The following is a 20,176-nucleotide window of genomic DNA, read 5'->3' as shown; positions in this document are numbered from 1 at the left end:
CACCTTGAGGATTCACAAGACAACATGGAATGAGGGGTATCATTACTGATGTCAGATGAATCTTAGCTGAAAGAAGAGAATATTAGAAAAATGTTTACCTGTGTTTCATTGACTACACAAAGGTATTCGACTATGTGGATCATAATAAATTATGGATAACATTGTGAAGAATGGGAATTCCAAAACATTTAATCATGCTCACAAGGAATCTCTACTTAGACCAAGATGCAGTCATTTGAACAGAACAAGCGGATTCTTCGTGGTTTAAATCAGGGAAAGTGTGTGTCAGGGTTGTATTCTTTCACCATACTTATTCAATCTGTATGCTGAGTGAATAATCAGAGAAGCTAGACTATGTAAAGAAGTACACAACATGAGAATTGGAGGGAGACTCATTAACAACCTGTGATATACAAATGACACCTTGCTTGCTGAAAGCATAGAGGACTGGAAGCACTTACTGACGAAGATAAAAGATTACAACCTTCAGTATGGGTTATAAGCAAACATAAAGAAAACAAAAATCCTCACAACTGGTCCAATAAGCGACATCACAATAAATGGAGAAAAAACTGAAGTTGTCAAGGGTTTCATTTTACTTGGGTCTGTAATCAACACGCATGGAAACAGAAGCCAAGACATTAAACAATGTTGCATTGGACAAATCTCCTGCAAGAGACTTCTTTAAAGTGTTAAAAAGCAAACATGTCACTTTGAGTACTAAGGTGCCCCTTACCCAAGCAGTGGTATTTTTAGTCACCTCATATGCATGCAGAAGCTGGATAATGAATAAGACAGACTGAGGAAGACCTTTGAATTATGGTGTTGGTGAAGAATAATGAATATACCATGGACTGCGAGAAGAGTAAACAAACGTATCTTTGAAGAAGTACAGCCAGAATGCTCCTTAGAAGGGAGGATGGTGAGACTGTTTCAAGTACTTTGGACATGCTGTCAGGAGGGCATAGTATGTGGAGAAGGACATCATGCTTAGTAAATGAAAAAGAAGAAGGCCCTCAACAAGATGGATTGACACAGTGGCTGCCACAATGGAATCAAGCACAGCAATGATTGTGAGGAAGGTACAGAACTGGGCATTGTTTCATTCTGTGTACATATAGTCTCTACCAGCCTGAATAAACTGGACAGCACCTAACAACAAAACCTTGGCAGTAAAGTGTGGTCATTACAAGGTCTGACAACACAAACTGCATTCTAACTTAAAGTCAAATGTTCTTAATCAGAGAGCATTTTTATATGACTGTTATCTTCATGAGTTTTTTTATCCACCCCTGGAAATACTACAATCAAGTCTCTATAAACTTGCCAATTCTAGTTATTCCATATAAGTGGAATCATATAATATTTGCCCTTTCATGACTTACTTCGCTCAGTGTGGTGTTTTCAAAATTCACACATTTTGTAGCATGTATCAGAACTTCGTTCTTCCTTATGTTATTGTTGTTGCTAGGCGCCAATGAGTCAGTTCCGACTCATAGTGAACCTATGTACAACAGAACAAAATGCTGCCCGGTCCTACGATATCCTCACAATTGTTGTTATGTTTGAGCATATTGTTGCAACCACTGTGTCAGTCTATCTCCTTGAGGGTCTTCCTCTTTTTCTGTGACTCTCTACCAAGCACGGTGTCCTTCCCCAGGGATGGGTCCTTCCTGATAACATGTCCAAAATACGTGAAACAAAGTCTCGCCATCTTTGCTTCTAAAGAGCATCCTGGCTGTATTTCTTCCAAGACAGATTTGTTCATTCTTTTGTAAGTCCATGGTATATTCAATATTTTTCACCTACACCATAATTCAAAGGCATCTTCTTCCTTATTCATTGCCCATACTTCAAATGCACATGAGTGATTGAAAACACCATGGCTTGAGTCATGCGCACTTTAGTCCTTAAATTGAGGTCTCTGGATGTAGTGCTGGAGGTGCTCACTTGTCTTTGCCAAGAAATTTGAAAGACAGCTACCTGGACAACTGACTGGAAGAGAGCCATATTTGTGCCCGTTCCAAAGTAAGATGACCTGACAGGAATGAGGAAATTACTGAACAATATCTGTAATATCATAGGCAAGTAAAATTTTGCTGAAGATTATTCAGAAGCAGTTACAGCAGTACATGAACAGGGAACAGCCAGAAATTCAAGCTGAATTCAGAAGAGGATGTAGAGCAAGCAATATCATTGCTGATGGCAGATGGATCTTGGATGAAAGCAGAGAATATCAGAAAGATATTGACCTATGTTTTACTGACTATGCAAAGGCATTTGATTGTGTAAATCATAACGAATTATGGATAACATTGCAAAGAATGGGAATTCCCAGGCACTTAATTGTGCACATGTGGAACTTCTACATAGACCATGAGACAATCCTTCAAACAGAACGAATGTGGGGATATTGCGTGTTTTAATATCTTGAAAGTTATGTGTCAGGGTTGTGTCCTTTCACCATACTTATCCAATCTGTATGGTGAGAAAATAATCTGAGAAGCTGAACTATATGAAGAAGAAGGAGGCATCAGGATTGGAGAAGGACTCATTAACTACCTGTGCCATGCAGATGACAGAACCTTGCTTGCTGAAAGTGAAGAGGACTTCAAGCATTTACTGATATAGAACAAAGACTACGGCTTTCAGCATGCATTGTACCTCAACATAGAAAAACAAAAAATCCTCACAACTGGACCAACAGGCAACATCATTATAATTGGAGAAAATATTGAAGTTTTCAAGATTTCATTTTACTGGCATCCACAATTAACGCCCATGGAAGCAGCGGTCAAGAAATCAAACAATGTATCGCTTTGGGCAAATCTGCTGCAAAAGACCTCTTTAAAGTGTTGAAAAGCAAAGATGTCACCTTGAAGACCAAGGTGTGCCTGACCCAAGGCATGATACATTTAATTGCCTTATATGCATGCAAAAGCTGGACAATGAATAAGGAAGATCGAGAAAGAATCAATGACTTTTAATTATAGTGCTGGGGAAGAATATTGAATATACCATGGACTGCCAGAAGAAAGAACAAATCTGTCTTGGAAGAAGTACAGCCAGAATGCTCCTTAGAAGTGAGGATGGTGAGACTTTGTCTCACTAACTTTGAACATGTTATTAGGAGAGGCACGTCTCTGGAGAAGAACATCGTGATGGTTAATATTGTGTGTTAACTTGCTTCGTCCATGATTCTCAGTGTTTATATGTGATCACTCCCATAATGGGATCTGCTGTAAGTAGCAATCAGTTGAAAGGGAGTTTCTTTGGGATGTGGTCTGCATCCAAATATAAGTAGACATTCTAGCTTTTTGCTCGCTTTGGATCCTGTGGCCGCCTTCTGTTCAACGGGCCTCTAGTTCTTGGGACTTGAGCTATCATCTTGCCAGCCAATCTCTGGATTCATCAATCTTCACAGCCTGTGAGCAAGAGTCCTGCTCTCCGACCTGCTAATCTTGGGTTCACCAGTACCTGCGGCTATGTGAATTGGGAGAAGCCTCTATTCTGACCCATGGACTTGGAAGGTTCCAGCCTTTACAGTCGTGTGAGCCATTTCCTTGATATGTATCTCTATATATATATTTATATGCTTTTCTGGTTTTGTTTCTCTAGAGAACCCAGCCTAAAACAATTGGTACCAAGAGTGGGGTGCTACTCTACTAGACACTAAAATGTGGAAGCAGTTTTGAAACTGTGAATGTATAGAGAACTCAGAAGAAGTGAGGAGAACTGTTAATACCAAAGATGGCACAGGTGGTGAGAAGCAGCAACAGAGGGCCAGCAACAGCAGAGGACCGGCAGCAGCAGAACCAGAACACAAGCAGGAGGCAGCCCTGGAGCTGACCCATGGAGTGAGAGAGCTGAGTGCCTTTGCAAAGGATGCTTCCTGGCAGAGTGGGGTGCCTCTGGGCACTTATCAGTGGAGCCAGGCTTGCCGACCCATGAAGCAAGAGAGCTGAGTGCCTTTTGGCCAAAGTTTACTGGCAGAGTGGGGTGTCTCCAGGCACTTCTTATTGGAACTATAGAGCTTTGGACACGTGCCCCAGCAGGACAGATGTGGGTGTGAGGCCCAAGGACTGAGAGGCCAAGGAACACAGGAAGCAGAGCTGCCTTAGTCTCAAAAGGTATGGTAATGACCTCTGGAGTTTCAAAGGGTGGAGCCATGGCCTCTGGTGTTTCTAAGGGTGGAGTCGCCACTCAAATGGATAGGAGAATGGTGTGCCTAAAGCCGAGGGAGGAGAGTTGCCATTCCAGTGGCCCTGGAAAGTAGATCTGAAGCCCAGGGCCAAGGGGCCTCCACTCAGAATCTAGAGGGTATGGCCAATACTTAGTCTGGAGGATCACTCTCGTGATAGGAGCTGCTGTGGGTAGCAATCTGTTGACAGGAAGTTTCCTTGGGGGTGAGGTGTGATCCGAATATAAGCAGATATTCTGGCTTTTTGCTCTCTCTGGATTCTGTTGCCACCTCCTGTTTGACTGACCTCCAGTTCTTGGGACTTGAGCTATCAGCTTGCCTGCCAATCTTGGGATCCATCCATCTTCACAGCCTGTGAGCAAGAGCCCTGCTCTCCAACCTGCCAGTCATGGGTTCACCAGTGCCTGCAGTTATGTGAATCAGAAGAAGCATCTATTCTGATCCACAGATTTGGAACATTCCAGCCTCTACAATTGTATGAGCCATTTCCTTGATATAAATTTCTCTCTATATATTTGTATGTATGCTTTAATGGTTTTGCTTCTCTAGGGAACCCAGCCTAAGACAGACATCATGCATGGCAAAGTAGAGGGTCAACAAATAGAGGAAGACATTCAACAAGATGGATTGGCACAGTGCCTGTAACAATGGGCTCAAATGTAGCAATGATTGTGAAAATGGCACAGGACCAGTGTTTCAATCTGTTGCATATAGGATTGCCTTTGTAACCTGACCCTACAAATGCTAGTAAATTTCCATTAGTCAGAAAAGACTGCCTTAAACCAGCCCAAACCAGATTTGGTCCACTCCACATGCACAGAAGGGTCAGCTGTGACCATTAGTTGACCTCAACAGAGGACACAGCAACAGGTGGAACAAATCAGAAGGAAAATCACCTGAACCCCATTCCAAAGAGAGAGTTCTGACAAGAACCACGTCACCTCCTGTTTCCTGGCTGTCATTAATTCCTGCAAGATCATTTCTATGTATTCCTTCTAGTATTTTCTCTCCCCACTATGCCTGCACAGCCACCATCTTGCTGCCCCAATCACATATAAGCTTTGCTTCCCTATAGCTCGGTAGTCAAATCTGAGGAACTTCCTCCCGGCTCCTTGCTCTGCGCATTGCAATAAGGTTACTTTCTTTCTCTCAAAGGTCACTGTTCAGATTATTGACAGGTCTGCGAGTGCTGGAGAGAGCTCACCTTCTAGGGTTTAGCATAACTATAAATCAAAACCAACCTGATGGCACCTAACAACAATAACAACAATTACAAACACATGACAACCTACATTCATTCTCCGTGTTAAAATCTATCAGTTAGGGCTTAATCAAGAAAAAGGAAAACACACGAGTAATTTTAATGAAGATCATTTAAAATAGGTAAATAGATATTGAAAGACTGAAAGACATTAATAAAAGAAAGGGGTAACAGAGCTAGTACCTAAAGTGGCCATAACAAAGGATAAGGAATATAGTGAAAAAAAACTTGGCTTATTGGAGGTACTGATTGTTATAGACAATACTAGAAGAACACTGTAAGAAAGTCTGATAGAAAATCAGAGCAGTAATAGGAGAATTTCTACTCCACTATGACAAATTATAATATACAAAGATGAGTTTGGAGCAGAGAGACAAGAGCTTAATATGCAGCACATACGACCACTCTGTGGTATAAAAGAGAAGATATTTGGATAAATATTACCAGGCACATTGAGAAAAATCACATTGCCTGAAGTTCATTCATATCTCCCCCCTTGTAAGCTCTAATGGCTTTAAAATCTTCAGTATCTGTTCATGAGGAATAAAGGATCCAAGGCATATTAGTCATCATTGAACAATGGTCTCACACAGATCAGTAGTCTCCAAACTGGGCTGCCCACTGGTGCCTCCTGGAGTGTTTGAAAATTCTTCTGGCTCAACACATACCTCAGGCTAAATAAATCAGAATCTCTGATGGGGAAACTCAGGCATGAGTATCTTTACAGTTCACAAGATGATTCCAAAATGAACACAAGTTTGACAACTAATAACAAGCATTATACACCTAAACTGCATAAATAGATAAGACAGATATAGAAGTTGTATTGACAATATGCATAATATGTGGAAAGGGTGCTGGATTACATTTTTTATTTAAAGAAAGTTGTGCAATTCACCAGGATGCCTGTGTCACAGATGGCAAATACAGAAAGTCCCATAGGTTTTACAGGACTCAATTGGGCACATATTATGATTTACAATGGATTCTGGAACACCCACCAATTCCCCCCAAAAATGGGCCAAATAAACAATATTCTGATATAAAACATCAAGTAGAATGAAAGCTATGAGAGCTACAAAAATTATGTGACCGAAGGAGCATGCCTTGAAGCTCCACATGTTTGGTTTTCTGCCTATTCTAATCCATAGACCAAAAAAGGTGGCACAGGTATTGAATTATCCTGGTTGGATAAGGAGCCTCTGCAGGGTCTTCTTGATATCCCTGTTCCTCAGACTGTAGATGAAGGGGTCGACATGGGGGTGACCACAGAGTACATCACTGAGGTCGCTGCACCACTCCTGAGAGAAGGTGAAACAGCTGAACTCAGGTACGCTCCAATGCCTGTTCCATAAAATAAGCAAACCACTGAGAAGTGAGAACCACAGGTAGAAAAGGCTTTATACTTCCCACCTAATGATGGCACTCTCAGAATGGAGGAAACAATCCGAGTATAAGAGAAAAGGATCGCTGAGACTGGAGCACCACCAAAGATGGCACCACTAAAATACACTAGTATGTTTTTGGTGGTGGTATCAGAACAAGCAAGGTTGATGAGTTGAGAAGGGTCACAGAAGAAATGAGGAATTTCCGCCTCCGTGCAGAAGGTGAGTTGTGACACGATCAAGCAGTGCAGCTGGGAGTCCAAAAGGCTGAGAAAAAAAGACACTAAAACTAGCAAGCCACAGAAGTGGGAATTCATGATCACTGGGTAGTGAAGTGGGTGACAGATGGCCACAAACCAGTCATAGGCCATCACCGTCAGAAGTAGATTGTCCATACATAGAAGAAAACTAAAAAAAGACAACTGAATCAGGCAGCTGACATAGAAAATGATTCTGTGGTGTGTATGGATATTCGTAAGCTTATTTGGGATTGTAGCAGAGGTAAAACCAATGTCAGCCAAAGACAGGCTAGAGAGGAAGTACATAGAGGTGTGCAGGTTGCAGTCAGAGCTCACAGCCAGGATGAAGACTAGGTTCCCGAGCACTGTGAGCAGGTACATGGACAGGAAAATTCCAAAGAGGCAGGGCTGCAGTTTTGGATCCTCTGAAAGGCCCAGCAGAAGGAATTCAGAGAAACGTGTTTGATTCTCTGGGGCCGTGTTGCAGAGGCACCTTAGGGAAAGTAAAGAAAGAGTGGTAAAAAGAAACAAGAATATATGCCCCCAGCCCTGTGTCTATATTTCAAATTCAGGAATTTCACAAGCAAAGCATTCACACTTAACACCATACACGCCCTTTAGCAACACTTTTCAGTCGTGGCAAAACTATTTTTCCTAGAACTCTTTCACCATTAGTTTCTGTGCTATTCACCGTTTTCTAAAGAAACCCACTTTAGAGACACTCAAGAATGTTGAAGAATGTTAGATGATCAAGGCCATTTATAGGTAAATTCATAAACACAGTAAAACAATTAACTTTAGAATAAAGACTTCAACAAACACATAGCACATGAAGAGATCAAAGGAATACCAAAAACTGCCCAACACAGAAAAGTCCAGGACCAGACAGCTTCACTGGGGAATTCTACCAAACATTTACAGAACATATGATGCCAATCCTTCTTAAGTTTTACAAAAAATAATAGAGGGGAGAACTCTCCCTAACTCATTCTATGAGTGTAGCATTACCCTGGTTCCAAAACCAGACAAAGACTTCACAAAGAAACTATAGACCAATATCTCTGACAAATATGGACGCAAAAATCCCCAACAAACTACTAGCAAACTGAATCCATAAGCATACTAAAAGAATTATATACACCATGCTCAAGCAGAATTTATCCCAGGAATACAAGATGGTTTCAACATTAGAAAATCAGTCAGTAGAATACACTGCAATAATAGAACAAAGGCAAAGAACTACATAATCATCTCATTTGAGGCAACACCCGCTCCTACCATTGCTTTTGAATACTGTACTGGGAGTTCTAACTGGAGGAATTAGTCAAGAAAAAGAAACAAAAGGCATCCAGATTGGGAAAGAAGTGAATCTATCCATTTTTGCAGATAGTTGATATATATATATACAGTTGGACCCCAGGTTAAGAACAAAATCCCTTCTTAAGTGTGTCTTTAAGGTGAATTTGTAGCTAAGTCAGAACAGGCGGGTATGGTTCTTATATAGCCTTACTAGTGCAATAAATATCTAGAAGCCTTTTCCATGATTTAAAAACTGCACTTTCAGAAAGTGAAGTTGGTTGTGATGAAGAATTTGTTGTGATTAGGGATTGTATCAATTGTTTCAAAACGAGGACAAATTTACATAACATTAAAGGGCAAGAAAGAGTTGTCTGTAACTTGGATGTTCATAACTCAGAGACCTTCCATACCCTAAAGAATCCACAATAAATGAATTCAGCAAACTATAAACATTACTGAAAGAAGTTAAAAAATCATCCAAATAAACAGAAGAACATACCATGTTCATGGATCGGAAGACTTCACGTTGCCAAGATTTCAATACTACGTACAGCAATCTATAGATTCAACATAATACTCATCAAAATTCCAACACCTTTCTTTGCAGAAACGAAAAATCCAATTCTCAACCAGATGGATTGATGCAGTGGCTGCAACAATGGGCTCAAGCGTAACAACAATCATGAGGATGGCGCAGGACTGGGCAGCATTTCCTTCTGTTATATATAGGGTTACTATAAGTTCTAACTGACTTGACAGCACCTAACAACAACAGAACTCAATCCTGGTTAATCATTATAATTACCCCTGGATTTTTTAAGATATATTGATGCACTTGCTACATTCAAAAACAAGTTAAATCAGAATCCCTACACATAAGTTTATTGGTGATCCTTTTTTAATGTACAGCAAGTGTTGTGAATCACTGCCATTCACTTAGTAAATGCTCCATTAAGGTTAGCTACTCTTATTATCATTAATACATGATTGACATAATAAATATGTAAACATGTAACAGTATTTGCTTCAGAACTCATATTTTATAGACATTTAAAATATTACAAATAATATTTAAGTTTCCTCCTATTGCTGCGTGATCCCATTCCCTAGCGTATTCGTTTTCCCTAGGGCAACCACTGTTCATGAATTTGGTGGGAACATTTACCTGACAATGTTTTCATAATGTTAGGATTGGTTTATATATCCGTACGGTTTTCTCAAAAATTTGCAAAAATAATATCATGCTAAACACATTTCCCCCAAAATGCTGGCATTTACCACAGCATGGTGTTTTAAGTCTCTCTGTGAAGCTCATACATTTAGTTAAAATCTAGTTTAACTAATGCACAGGATTCCCTGTGGGGTGAATTTTACTTTTCAATTTCTTATTATGACACTTCTATGTAAATCTTGGGCTTCTCTCCATTCACATAAATGAGAATTTCTATAAGATATATGAATGAAGGATACTCGTTTGAGTTGGAGCTATCAATGCGTGTTCAATTTTACTATTACTGGTAATTGTCAACATTTGCTTTCCCAATAGAAAAAAAATGAGCTTCATGATCTCATTGTCAAGGTCCCTACAATCACAAATATCCCTGAAGTCCATCTAGTAAGAGTAATCATTTCATGATAGGTTCATATGTCAGCGGAAAAGAGGAAGACCCTCAACGAGGTGGATTGACACAGTGGCTGCAACAATGGGCTCAAGGATAACAATGATTGTAAGGATGGTGCAGGACCAGGCAGTGTTTCGTTCTGTTGTGCATAGGGTCTCTATAAGTCGGAACTGACTCAACGGCACCTAACAACAACAACAACAGAGGGAATAATATTTCCATATCTCAGATCTCCAATGTGGGCTGTAAAATAAATTACTACTCATAGAAAACCCTGTGATCCACATTATTCATACTAGAAAGATCCCTAGAAACCACTGCCTCATTCAGCTAATTCACAGATGAACTCACTGAATCCCAAGAGGAAGAACTGATGCTTCTGCCTCTGTTTGCTCATCTTGAACCAAATAGGAGTGAGAAGAAAAGCTCTTCTATTTTGGTGGAGGGGACAGACCCTGGCATGGGAACCAGGAGAACAAGGTCTGGGTCCCATGTATTTCATCCCCTGGATATCTGGCACTTAATATATATTCAATCATGGCTTTTGAATCAGAGTTTGAATCATTATTGGAGTAGCAGGTTTATTTATGAAAAACAATGCCATGAAAGGTTCAATCATTTTATTTTCAATTATATGACAGAGAGATTGAAGTCTATCTTATCTCGAGGATTTGAGCATGAGTGAATTGAAATCCTCAAATGCATCTCAGCCCACACAATCTCTTTCACCCTCTCCTTTTTCTGTTTTCTTTTTATGAAAATCTACACAATTATTAAACATGATGTTATATACCCTATTAAATGAAAAAGAAAAAAAAAAAACAAATACATCACATAGAAAATCATGACATGGACACACACAAGCCCTATTTTCACTTGTTTCTTTACCCAGGCAGCGAGACTCCATTCACAGGGCATTTTTAACCTGCCAACCTAACCTGCCATTTATCTTCTCTGGAGACTCCAGATGGAGAGCTTGAAGTGAGATAACCAAGCCTCATCTGTCTCTCCTCCTTCTGGATATCCTAAAAGTGATGACAGCACAAGCAGAAAAGAACCCAGTGTGTGGAGGACATATTGAGTACACTTTGTCCCTGTGAACTAAAAAAGGATAATCAGTATATTTAACAGAGATATTTTGTATTGGTGTCCTTTGTTGTGTCAAAAATGCTGTAGGCTCTAGGGCAGAAGAAATGAATGACATTCTGTCATTTCCCTGTCATCACTCCACCTGGGGAGACCCAAGTAGAGAAACAGCAGATGTGTTGACAGGTTGGAATATTGGCTAGGTGCCCTGTGAATGGAGTCTTGCTGCCCAGATTCAAACCTGGATTCACCACTTTTGACCCCAAAACTTAGTTAAAATACATTCCTCATCTATAAGATAACATTAATCTACACATTTATATCTTGGAGGTGATTGTGCAGATCAAATGGAAAAAGCTACCTAACAAGGAGCTCAGAGCCTAGAACTAGGAAAACCCTCAATATAGTCTGGTGACACTATGGCTACTGTTGTCATCAGCATCATTATCACCATCCTCAGCCTCATGAACATTAAGGAGTGCTTAGGGGACTGTTTAGGATCCCTGGGTGGTGCAAACAATTAAGCACTAGGTTGGCGGTTCCAACCCACCCAGAGGTGCCAAAGAAGAAAAGCATTTTGATCTGCTTTTAAAGGTCACAGCCATGAAAACCCTATGGAGCACATTCTACTCTGCAACATACCAGGTTGCCATGAGTTGGAATCAACTCCACTAGCAACTGTTTTTTGTTTTTGTTTTTCTAAGGGACAGTTTACAAAAAAAAAAAACTAGTTACTGTCCAGTCAACTCTGACTCATGAAGACCCCATGTGTATTAGAGTAGAACTGTGCTCCAGAGGGTTCAATAGCTAGTCTTCTGGATGTAGATCTAAAGGTCTCTTCCAAAGTGTGTCTGGGTGGACTTGAACTTTGACCTTTCCATTAGCAGCTAAGGAAATTAACCTTTTACACCATCCACTGACTCCAGGTGACAGCTTAGAAGCTAGAAATGGTGGAGGAGAGCGGAACTCTGAAAGACAGTCTTTAGACCACCAGTACAAAGAACTTAAATTTCATAGATGTTTTTATTCCGGACCTCCTTTCTTGCTACCCTGACTATCCTGTTAGTCCTGATGATGAAACCTATGTTCTTATCAGTCCCTCTTGTCCCCCTGTCTCCCTCAGCACTCACTGGGTTGGTTGCATGATGTCTCTGCTGAGGCATGGCCAAGGAGTGTGGATCCATTGCTCCTCCCGTCCCTGGTGGGAGATGAAGGCTGAAGCTCCTTCCTCAGGACTGGCATGAAGACAGACTCGGTCATGGGCCTTCTAATGTGGATGACAATTCTGGGAGGAAAGGCACACATTTGCAGCCTGCTGGACTGGGGTGCGCAGTTTGAAGGGCTAGAGACACAGGCTAATACTTTATAGTCGCTTATATTTAAGGCCACACTTCACAAAGCTCATAATTATCCAAATTGATCTATGTTATTCAAATCTCTGAAGGCTTGTTAATGGATCAGGGAGGAGAAAAGTGGATGTCCTGTAAGGGCGAGGGCTGTTCCTGATCTCAAGAGGAATCACACCTATACTTCTCACTTCCAACCTATAAATTAAAAAAAAAAAAAAAAAAAAACACTGCCTTTAGCAAATTCCGACTCATGGTGACCCCATGTGTTACAGGGTAGAACTATGCCCCACATCATTTGCTTGGTGCCAACCTTTATGGAAGCAGGTCATCAGGACTTTCTTCCATGTTGCAGCTGGGTGGGTTTGAACTGCCAACCTTTAGGTTAGAGTAGTCAAGCACAAACCATTTGTACTACTCAGGGATCGTAACGTGAAATTTAGACTCTTTCCTTTTTTAAAGAATCAAAGAGTGACTCTAACACCATCAAATACAGAGAATTAATCAAGTAATTTAGGGAAACTAGGGTTTCTATACCAAGAACCTGATACTATTTCCATATCTCATTTAAGATTTTTTGTCTCTAATGAGAACATCCTACTTTCATTCCTATAGCCTTTGCTTGGGATTTAGGATTTTGTGCATTGGAGATTCATGTTTTTACTAATTTGAATGGTACCACCAGTTCCAATTTTACTCTTTAATTGATATATGTCGGTAAATTACAAAAAAGAAATTTCTGCATACTTATTTAGTAACATGATAAAATTTTTTTTTTCTTTTTGTCTAAATACTGCAGGGCTCTTTACTAGAATGCGGCCAAGGTGTTGCTCAGGGCTGTAGTCATCTCAAGCCTTGACTGGGACAGGATTCACTTCCAAGTCCACCTATGTGGTTGTAGCAGGATTCAGTTTCTATCAGGTGATTGACCAGCAGTCTCCCTCAGTGTCTAGGCACAAGGGCTTCTCCATGAGGCAGCTCACAGCATGGCAGATGTCTTGATTCAAAGAGAGTCAGTAGATGATGGACAGAATGTCATCAAGGCTTAAGTCAGTGTTTTTTCCACTCTAATCTTGAAGGTGGCATTTCCTTAGTTTTAGCCATATTCTATTTTTTGAAACAAGTCACTAGGCCCTTCCCACACACATGGGGAGGGGATTTCACCATGGCATGAACACCAGGATTTGTATGTTTTTCGGAGCCTTCGATACAACTCATCACATAGACCTTGCCCTCTTGCAGGTTGTTGGGGTCTATTGTTGTTGTTATTAGGTGCCATCCAGTCAGTTCCAATTCATAGTGACCCTGTGTACAACAGAACAAAACACTGTCTGGCCCTGCAACATCCTCACAATCCTTGTTATGCTTGAGGCCATTGTTGCAGCCACTGTGTCAATTCTTCTTGTTGAGGGTCTTCCTTTTTTTCAATTACCCTGTAATTTTTGAAGCATGATGTCCCCATCTAGGGACTGATTCCTCCTGATAAAATGTCTGAAGTCTCTACATCCTTGCCTCTAAGCAACATTTAGGCTGTACTTCTTCCAAGACAGATTTGTTCATTCTTTTGACAGACCATAGTATATTCAATATTCTTTGTGAACATCACAATTCAAAGATGTCAGTTCTTAATCGATCTTCCTTACACATTGTCCAGCTTTCATGTGCGTATGAGACAATTGAAAATAGCATGGCTTGGGCCCTGTGCACCTTAGTCTTCAAGATGACAGCTTTGCTTTTTGACACTTTAAAGAGGTCTTTTGCAGCAGATTTGCCCAATGTAATGCATCCTTTGGTTTCTTGACTGCTGCTTCCATGGGTGTTGACTCTGGATCCAAGTAAAATGAAACACTTAAAAACTTCACTTTTCTTCATTTATCATGATATTGATTCAGTTATGAGGATTTTTGTTTTATCTTGAAGTGTAATCCATACTGATGGTTATAGTCTTTGATCTTCATTAGTAAGTGTTTCAAGTCCTCTTCACTTTCAGGTTGTGTCATCGGCATAACACAGTTCGTTAATGAGTCTTCCTCCAATCCTGATGTCCCGTTCTTTTTCATAGAGTCCAGCTTCTTGCATTATTTTCTCAGCATACAGATTGAATAAGTATGGTGAAAGGATACAACCCCGACACATACCTACCCTGACTTTAAACCATGCAGTATTCCCTTTTTCTGGTCAAACAACCATCTCTTGATCTATGTACAAGTTCCTCATGAACACAATTGAGTATTCTGGAACTTCCATTATTTGCAATGTTATCCATAATTTGTTATGACCCATACAGTCGAATGCCTTTGCATAGTCAATAAAACACAGGTAAACATCTTTCCAGTATTCTCTGCTTTCAGCCAAGATCCATCTGACATCAGCAACATATTGCTCATTCTACATCCTCTTCTGAATTTCTGGTAGTTTCTTGTCAATGCAGTTGCTTTTGAATGATCTTCAGCAAAATTTTACTTGCATGTAATATTAGATGATATTATTTGATAGTTTCCAAATTTGATTGGATCACCTTTCTTTGGAACAGGCATAAACATGGATCTCTTCCAGTCAGTTGACCAGGTAGCTGTCTTCCAAATTTCTTGGTATGGACAAGAACGTACTTCCAATGCTGCATCCATTTGTTGAAACATCTCAGTAGATATTTGGTCAATTCCTGGAGCCTTGTTTTTTGCCAATACCTTCAGTGCAGCTTGTACATTTCCCTTCAATACCTTGGGTTCTTGATTATATGCTACCTCCATAAATGGCTGCATGTCAAATAATCTTTTTGGTACAGTGAGTCTGTGTATTCCTTCCTTGTTTTGATGATTCCTGCATCATTTAATATTTTCCCTGTAGAAATCTTCAGTATTGCAACTCAAGGCTTGAATTTTTTCTTCAGTTCTTTCAGCTTGAGAAATGCCGAACATGCTCTTCCCTTTTGGATTTCTACCTCCAGGTCTTTGCACATGTTATAATTCTTTACTTAGTCTTCTGGAGCTGCCCTTTTACAGCTTCTGTTTAGCTCTTTTACTTCATTTTTTCTGTTTGTTTTAGCTATTCCATGTTCAAGAGCAAGTTTTACAGTCTCTTCTGACCTCCATTTTGGGCTTTTCTTTCTTTCCTGTGTTTTTAAGGACCTCTTGCTTTCTTCGTGTAAGATGTCCTTGATGTCATTCTACAACTCATCTGTTCTTCGGTCATTTGTGGTCAACACATCAAATCTATTCTTGAGATGGTCTCCAAATTCAGGTGGGATATACTCAAGGTTGTACTTGGCTCTCAGGGACTTGTTCAAATTTTCTTCAGTTTTGACTTCAACTTGCATATGAGCAATTGATGGTCCATTCTACAGTTGGCCCCTGGCCTTGTTCTGACTGATAATATTGAACTTTTCCATTGTCTCTTTCCACAGATGTAGTTGATTTGATTCTTTGTATTCCATCTGGTGAGGTCCAGGAGTATAGTCATCATTTATGATATTGAAAAAAGGAATATGCAATGAAAAAATCATTGGTCATGCAAAATTCTATATGCAATCTCTGGCATCTTTTCTATCACCAAGGCCATCTTTTCCACCTACCAATTCTTCATCTTTGTTCCCAACTTTCACATTCCAATCACCAGTAATAATCAGTGCATCCTGACTGCACGTTTGATCAATTTTAGAATGCAGAAGTTGGTAAAAATCTTCAATTTCCTCAGCTTTAGCCTTAGTGGTGGGTGCCTAAATTTGAATAATAGTTGTATTAACTGGTCTTTCTTGTAGGCATGTGGATATTATCCTATCACTGACAGTGTTATACTTCAGGATGGATCTTGAAATATTCTTCTTGATGATGAATGCAATGTCATTCCTCTTCAAGTTGTCATTCCCAGCAGTGTAGACCTTATGACTGTCTGTTCAAAATGGTCAATATCACTCTATTTCAGCTCACTAGTGTCTAGGATATCAATATTTATCCCTTCCATTTCATTTTTGACAACTTCCAATTTTCCTAGGTTCATACTTCATACATTCCACTTTCCAAATTATTCCTGGATGTTCATAGTTGTTTCTTCTCATTTTGAGTCATACCACATCAGCAAATGAAGGTCTCAAAAGCTTGACTATATCCACGTCATTAAAGTCCACTCTAATTTGAGGAGGCAGCTCTTCCCCAGTGGTATTTTGAGTGCCTTGAGCCTGAGGGGTTTGTCTTCCAGCACTGTATCAGACAATGTTCTGCTGCTATTGATGAGGTTTTCATTGGCTTATTCTTTAACAAGTAGACCACCATGTCCTTCTTCCTACTCTGTCTTACTCTAGAAGCTCAGCTGAAACCTGTCCACCATATGCTACCCTGCTGGTATTTGAATACTGTTGGCATAGCTTCCAGTATCATAGCAACGTGCAAGCCTCCACAGTACAACAAACTGAGAGACACATGGGGGTGCTGGGCTGTATGCCCAGAATGGACCTCCAAACCATCTTACCACATCTTATAAACAAAAATTCCCTGTGGAAGAACTGACAGATGGGCATATCTACCTCTGCATTGGGTATTTCTGCATATTCCACCATGCTGCTCCTGGCCACACATCGATAATAAGCATCCTTGGTTTATTTCATATCAGCAGAGCCCCCCGCCTTGACATCAAGCCATGAAGCATCCATTCTGTGCCCAAATTCAACAAATATTCCCAGAAGCTTCTGATTTCTGCTTGACTAGAAAGGGCTCAGTTCACTCCAGAATATAATTTTCCTTAGGTTTCTTTGTGTTCACGATCCTTGAAATCTTTAATAAAATGTGCTTTTATCTTAGTATATTACCCCTAGTAGGAGTTGGAATCTACGCTATGGCAATGGGTTTTTGTTTTGGTTTTTTTTAGTAGATAAAGTGAAATGATGGAGTGCTACACTTTTCGAATTCTACCCATGTGGCCACCTGGGTGAGGCTTCTTTGATCTAAAGAACTCAGAGAATGACTTGTCATTAGCTGATATGAAGAAAAGGTGAATATATACTCAATGACATTGAATATGGACACAATGATGCTATTTACCTATGTGTGGATAAATGGCTGAGGGGGATTTAGGGAAGACCAAATGGCAGATGTGTAGAGGTGGATTGGAGAGGTAAAGGATAAGACTTGAGAGTTTTTAGCATCTTTGGAGAGTAGCAAAATTTAATATTAAACATAGTGTAAAGACGGGATCAGTTTCTAGGGTCACTGCCAAAGCCGAATATGGAGGACAGGAGAGTTTGTTCCTGTGGTAAAAAAAAACGGTTTTCTTTGTTCTTTTCCCATTTGTCTCTCTGGATGAGTACCCTTAAAGGAAAAAGAAACGTACAACATCCATGCATTCCCTTTTTAGATGTCTGATTGAGGAACCAGTACTGTCAATTTTCTATTACTGTGTTATTTATAGAATTTATCAAACCCTATCGTTTATTCTACAACTCTTACTCTTGCACATACAATTAAATGGTGAATAATAAATTCCATCAAATGTCAATAATAATAAAAACAAACTATACCTTTCTTCTTTCAGCCACTCTTAAAGGTCCATGGAGGAAGAAAAATATTCAATATATGGAAGTCAAATTGTCTTCACCTTTTTTAATAATACAGTGAATAATTTATTCAATATTATAAAAAAAGTAGAGATGGGACTAATCTCTGATCTTATTGCAGTACGTTTTGAGTATATAGATAAAAGATATTCAATCTCTCCCCATTAACTGCTCAAGATCTTGTTGTGTAAAGATAAATTGTAATGATCATCAAGCAAACAGGGTTAAGCACACATGGAGTTAAAATAATTCATTTGGAAAGCATCTGTGTTACAGTAAATGACAACAAGGATTATATCTGCATTTATCAAATTTTTATTCTGCATGAGATACATTATCTGCTTAATCCTTACAATGCTATAAGCTAAATAATGTAGAAAATAAAGAATCAAAGGGCTGGAGAGTCAAATAAGAAGTCCAAGTCCACACAGCTGATGAGTTAGAGGAGCTTGTATTAAAAATCAAATATTTTCCCTGCAAAACCCATTAGTTGAACTACTCTACTGGTCTACCCACATGGTGACTATGTTAATATCCACTTACAGATCCATTACTATGTACTTAACACTCTTCTATTTAGTACTTTTGATTACCTTCTCTTAACCACCCTCTCAGATGAGTGCTTTTGTTATCACAACTACAGAGATGAAGAAGTTGAACAGAAGGATGTTTTATATTATGCCTAAGATCACAGTTTGTAATATCAAGTTCTTTTTAAATTCCTGGAATGCACACTTAAAATGAACTTCTTTAAAGTGATATTAAGGTCTACCATTTTATCCAACCTTGACAACATTATATTTAGACACTACAATGGCCTTGGAAGATTAGCACTGTTAATCTCAGTTTGATGTAGAGGAGTCTGAGGCTCAATAAGGTGCACTTAGTTGCCAAAAGTGTCCAGTTTATAAGCCAAGATCTGTTTGGAGGTATGTCATCAAAACACACGCCTTTTCTAATATGTGCAGTTTCTCTTCCACATCAAAGATAAGTACGCCACTTTCTGACCCTCATTAAGAACCTCCGGCATATTTCTTTCCAGTCTTTTCTCCGTTCATGTCATTAATCAACTACTATTACCCAATCTAAGTCTTAATGTTTAAAGGGGAAAAAGAAAATATTACCTTTGAGGAGAGTATGCCACGACACATCAAAAGGAAACATTATCTTGGATACATCAAAATTTGTTTGGCCATCCCCAAGTTTTCAGAAATGGATATGCAATCTGGTTCTAGGGTATCCATAAAGTCTTATTGCAGTTAAACATAACCAGATTATCAAAACACTACTTTCAACCAAAAGACACCTACGTAAGTGGGAAAACATACGATACTCATGGATAGCAAATCTCAGTGTTGTGAAAATGTCGACTTTAACTCAAAGCCATCTACAGACACAATGCAATTCCAATCAAAATTCCAATGGCATTTTTTAATGAGATGGAGAAATAAATCACCAACTTTATATGGAAAGAGTAGAAGCCCCATATAAGTATTACTGAAGAAGAAGAACAAAGTGGGAGGCCTCACAATACCTGATTTTAGAACCTAGTATACCACCGTGGTAACCAAAACAGCCTGGTACTGGTACAACAACAGACAAATAGACCAACAAAACAGAATTGAGAACCCAGATGTAAATTCATCCACCTAAGAGCAGCTGATATTTGACAAAGTCACAAAGTCTGTTAAATGAAGAAAAGACAGTCTCTTTAACAAATGCTGCTGGTAAAACTGAATATCCTTCTGTAAAAAAATGAAACAGAATCCATACCTCACATCGTACATAAAAACTAACTCAAAATGGACCAAAGACTTAAATTTAAAACTATAAAAATCATGGAAGAAGGAATAGGGAAAATGCTAGGGGCCCTAATACATGGCAAAAAATAGTATACAAACTATAGCTAACAATGCACAAACACCAGAAGAGAAACTAGAAAACTGTTAGCTCCTAAAAATCAAACATTATGCTCATCAAAAGACTTCAACAAAAGAGGAAAAAGAGAACCTATAGACTGGGGGAAAAAAAATGGCTACAGTATATCTGATAAGGGTCTAATCTCTAAAATCTGTTGAATACTTCAACTTTTCAATAACAAAAAGACAAATAATCCAATTAAAAATGGACAAAGGATGTGAACAGACACTTCACCAAAGAAGACATTCAAGTAGCTAACAGACACATGAGGA

General features: G+C 39.4%; 1 protein-coding gene across 1 annotated transcript; it reads right to left on the bottom strand.

Moving 5' to 3' along the window:
- Positions 1–6,693: 6,693 nt before the first annotated feature.
- Positions 6,694–7,467, bottom strand: LOC126071097 (olfactory receptor 7E24-like). The gene has a single exon (XM_049875382.1). It carries the CDS (start codon positions 7,465–7,467, stop codon positions 6,694–6,696), a length of 774 nt encoding a protein of 257 aa, XP_049731339.1.
- Between the last annotated feature and the right edge of the window lie 12,709 nt (positions 7,468–20,176).

This window comes from Elephas maximus, chromosome 3 (genome assembly GCF_024166365.1).
Source record: "Elephas maximus indicus isolate mEleMax1 chromosome 3, mEleMax1 primary haplotype, whole genome shotgun sequence".
Lineage (NCBI taxonomy): Eukaryota > Metazoa > Chordata > Mammalia > Proboscidea > Elephantidae > Elephas > Elephas maximus.
Note: the sequence above shows the minus strand (reverse complement) of the source record. Positions and strands in the feature narration are given on the sequence as shown.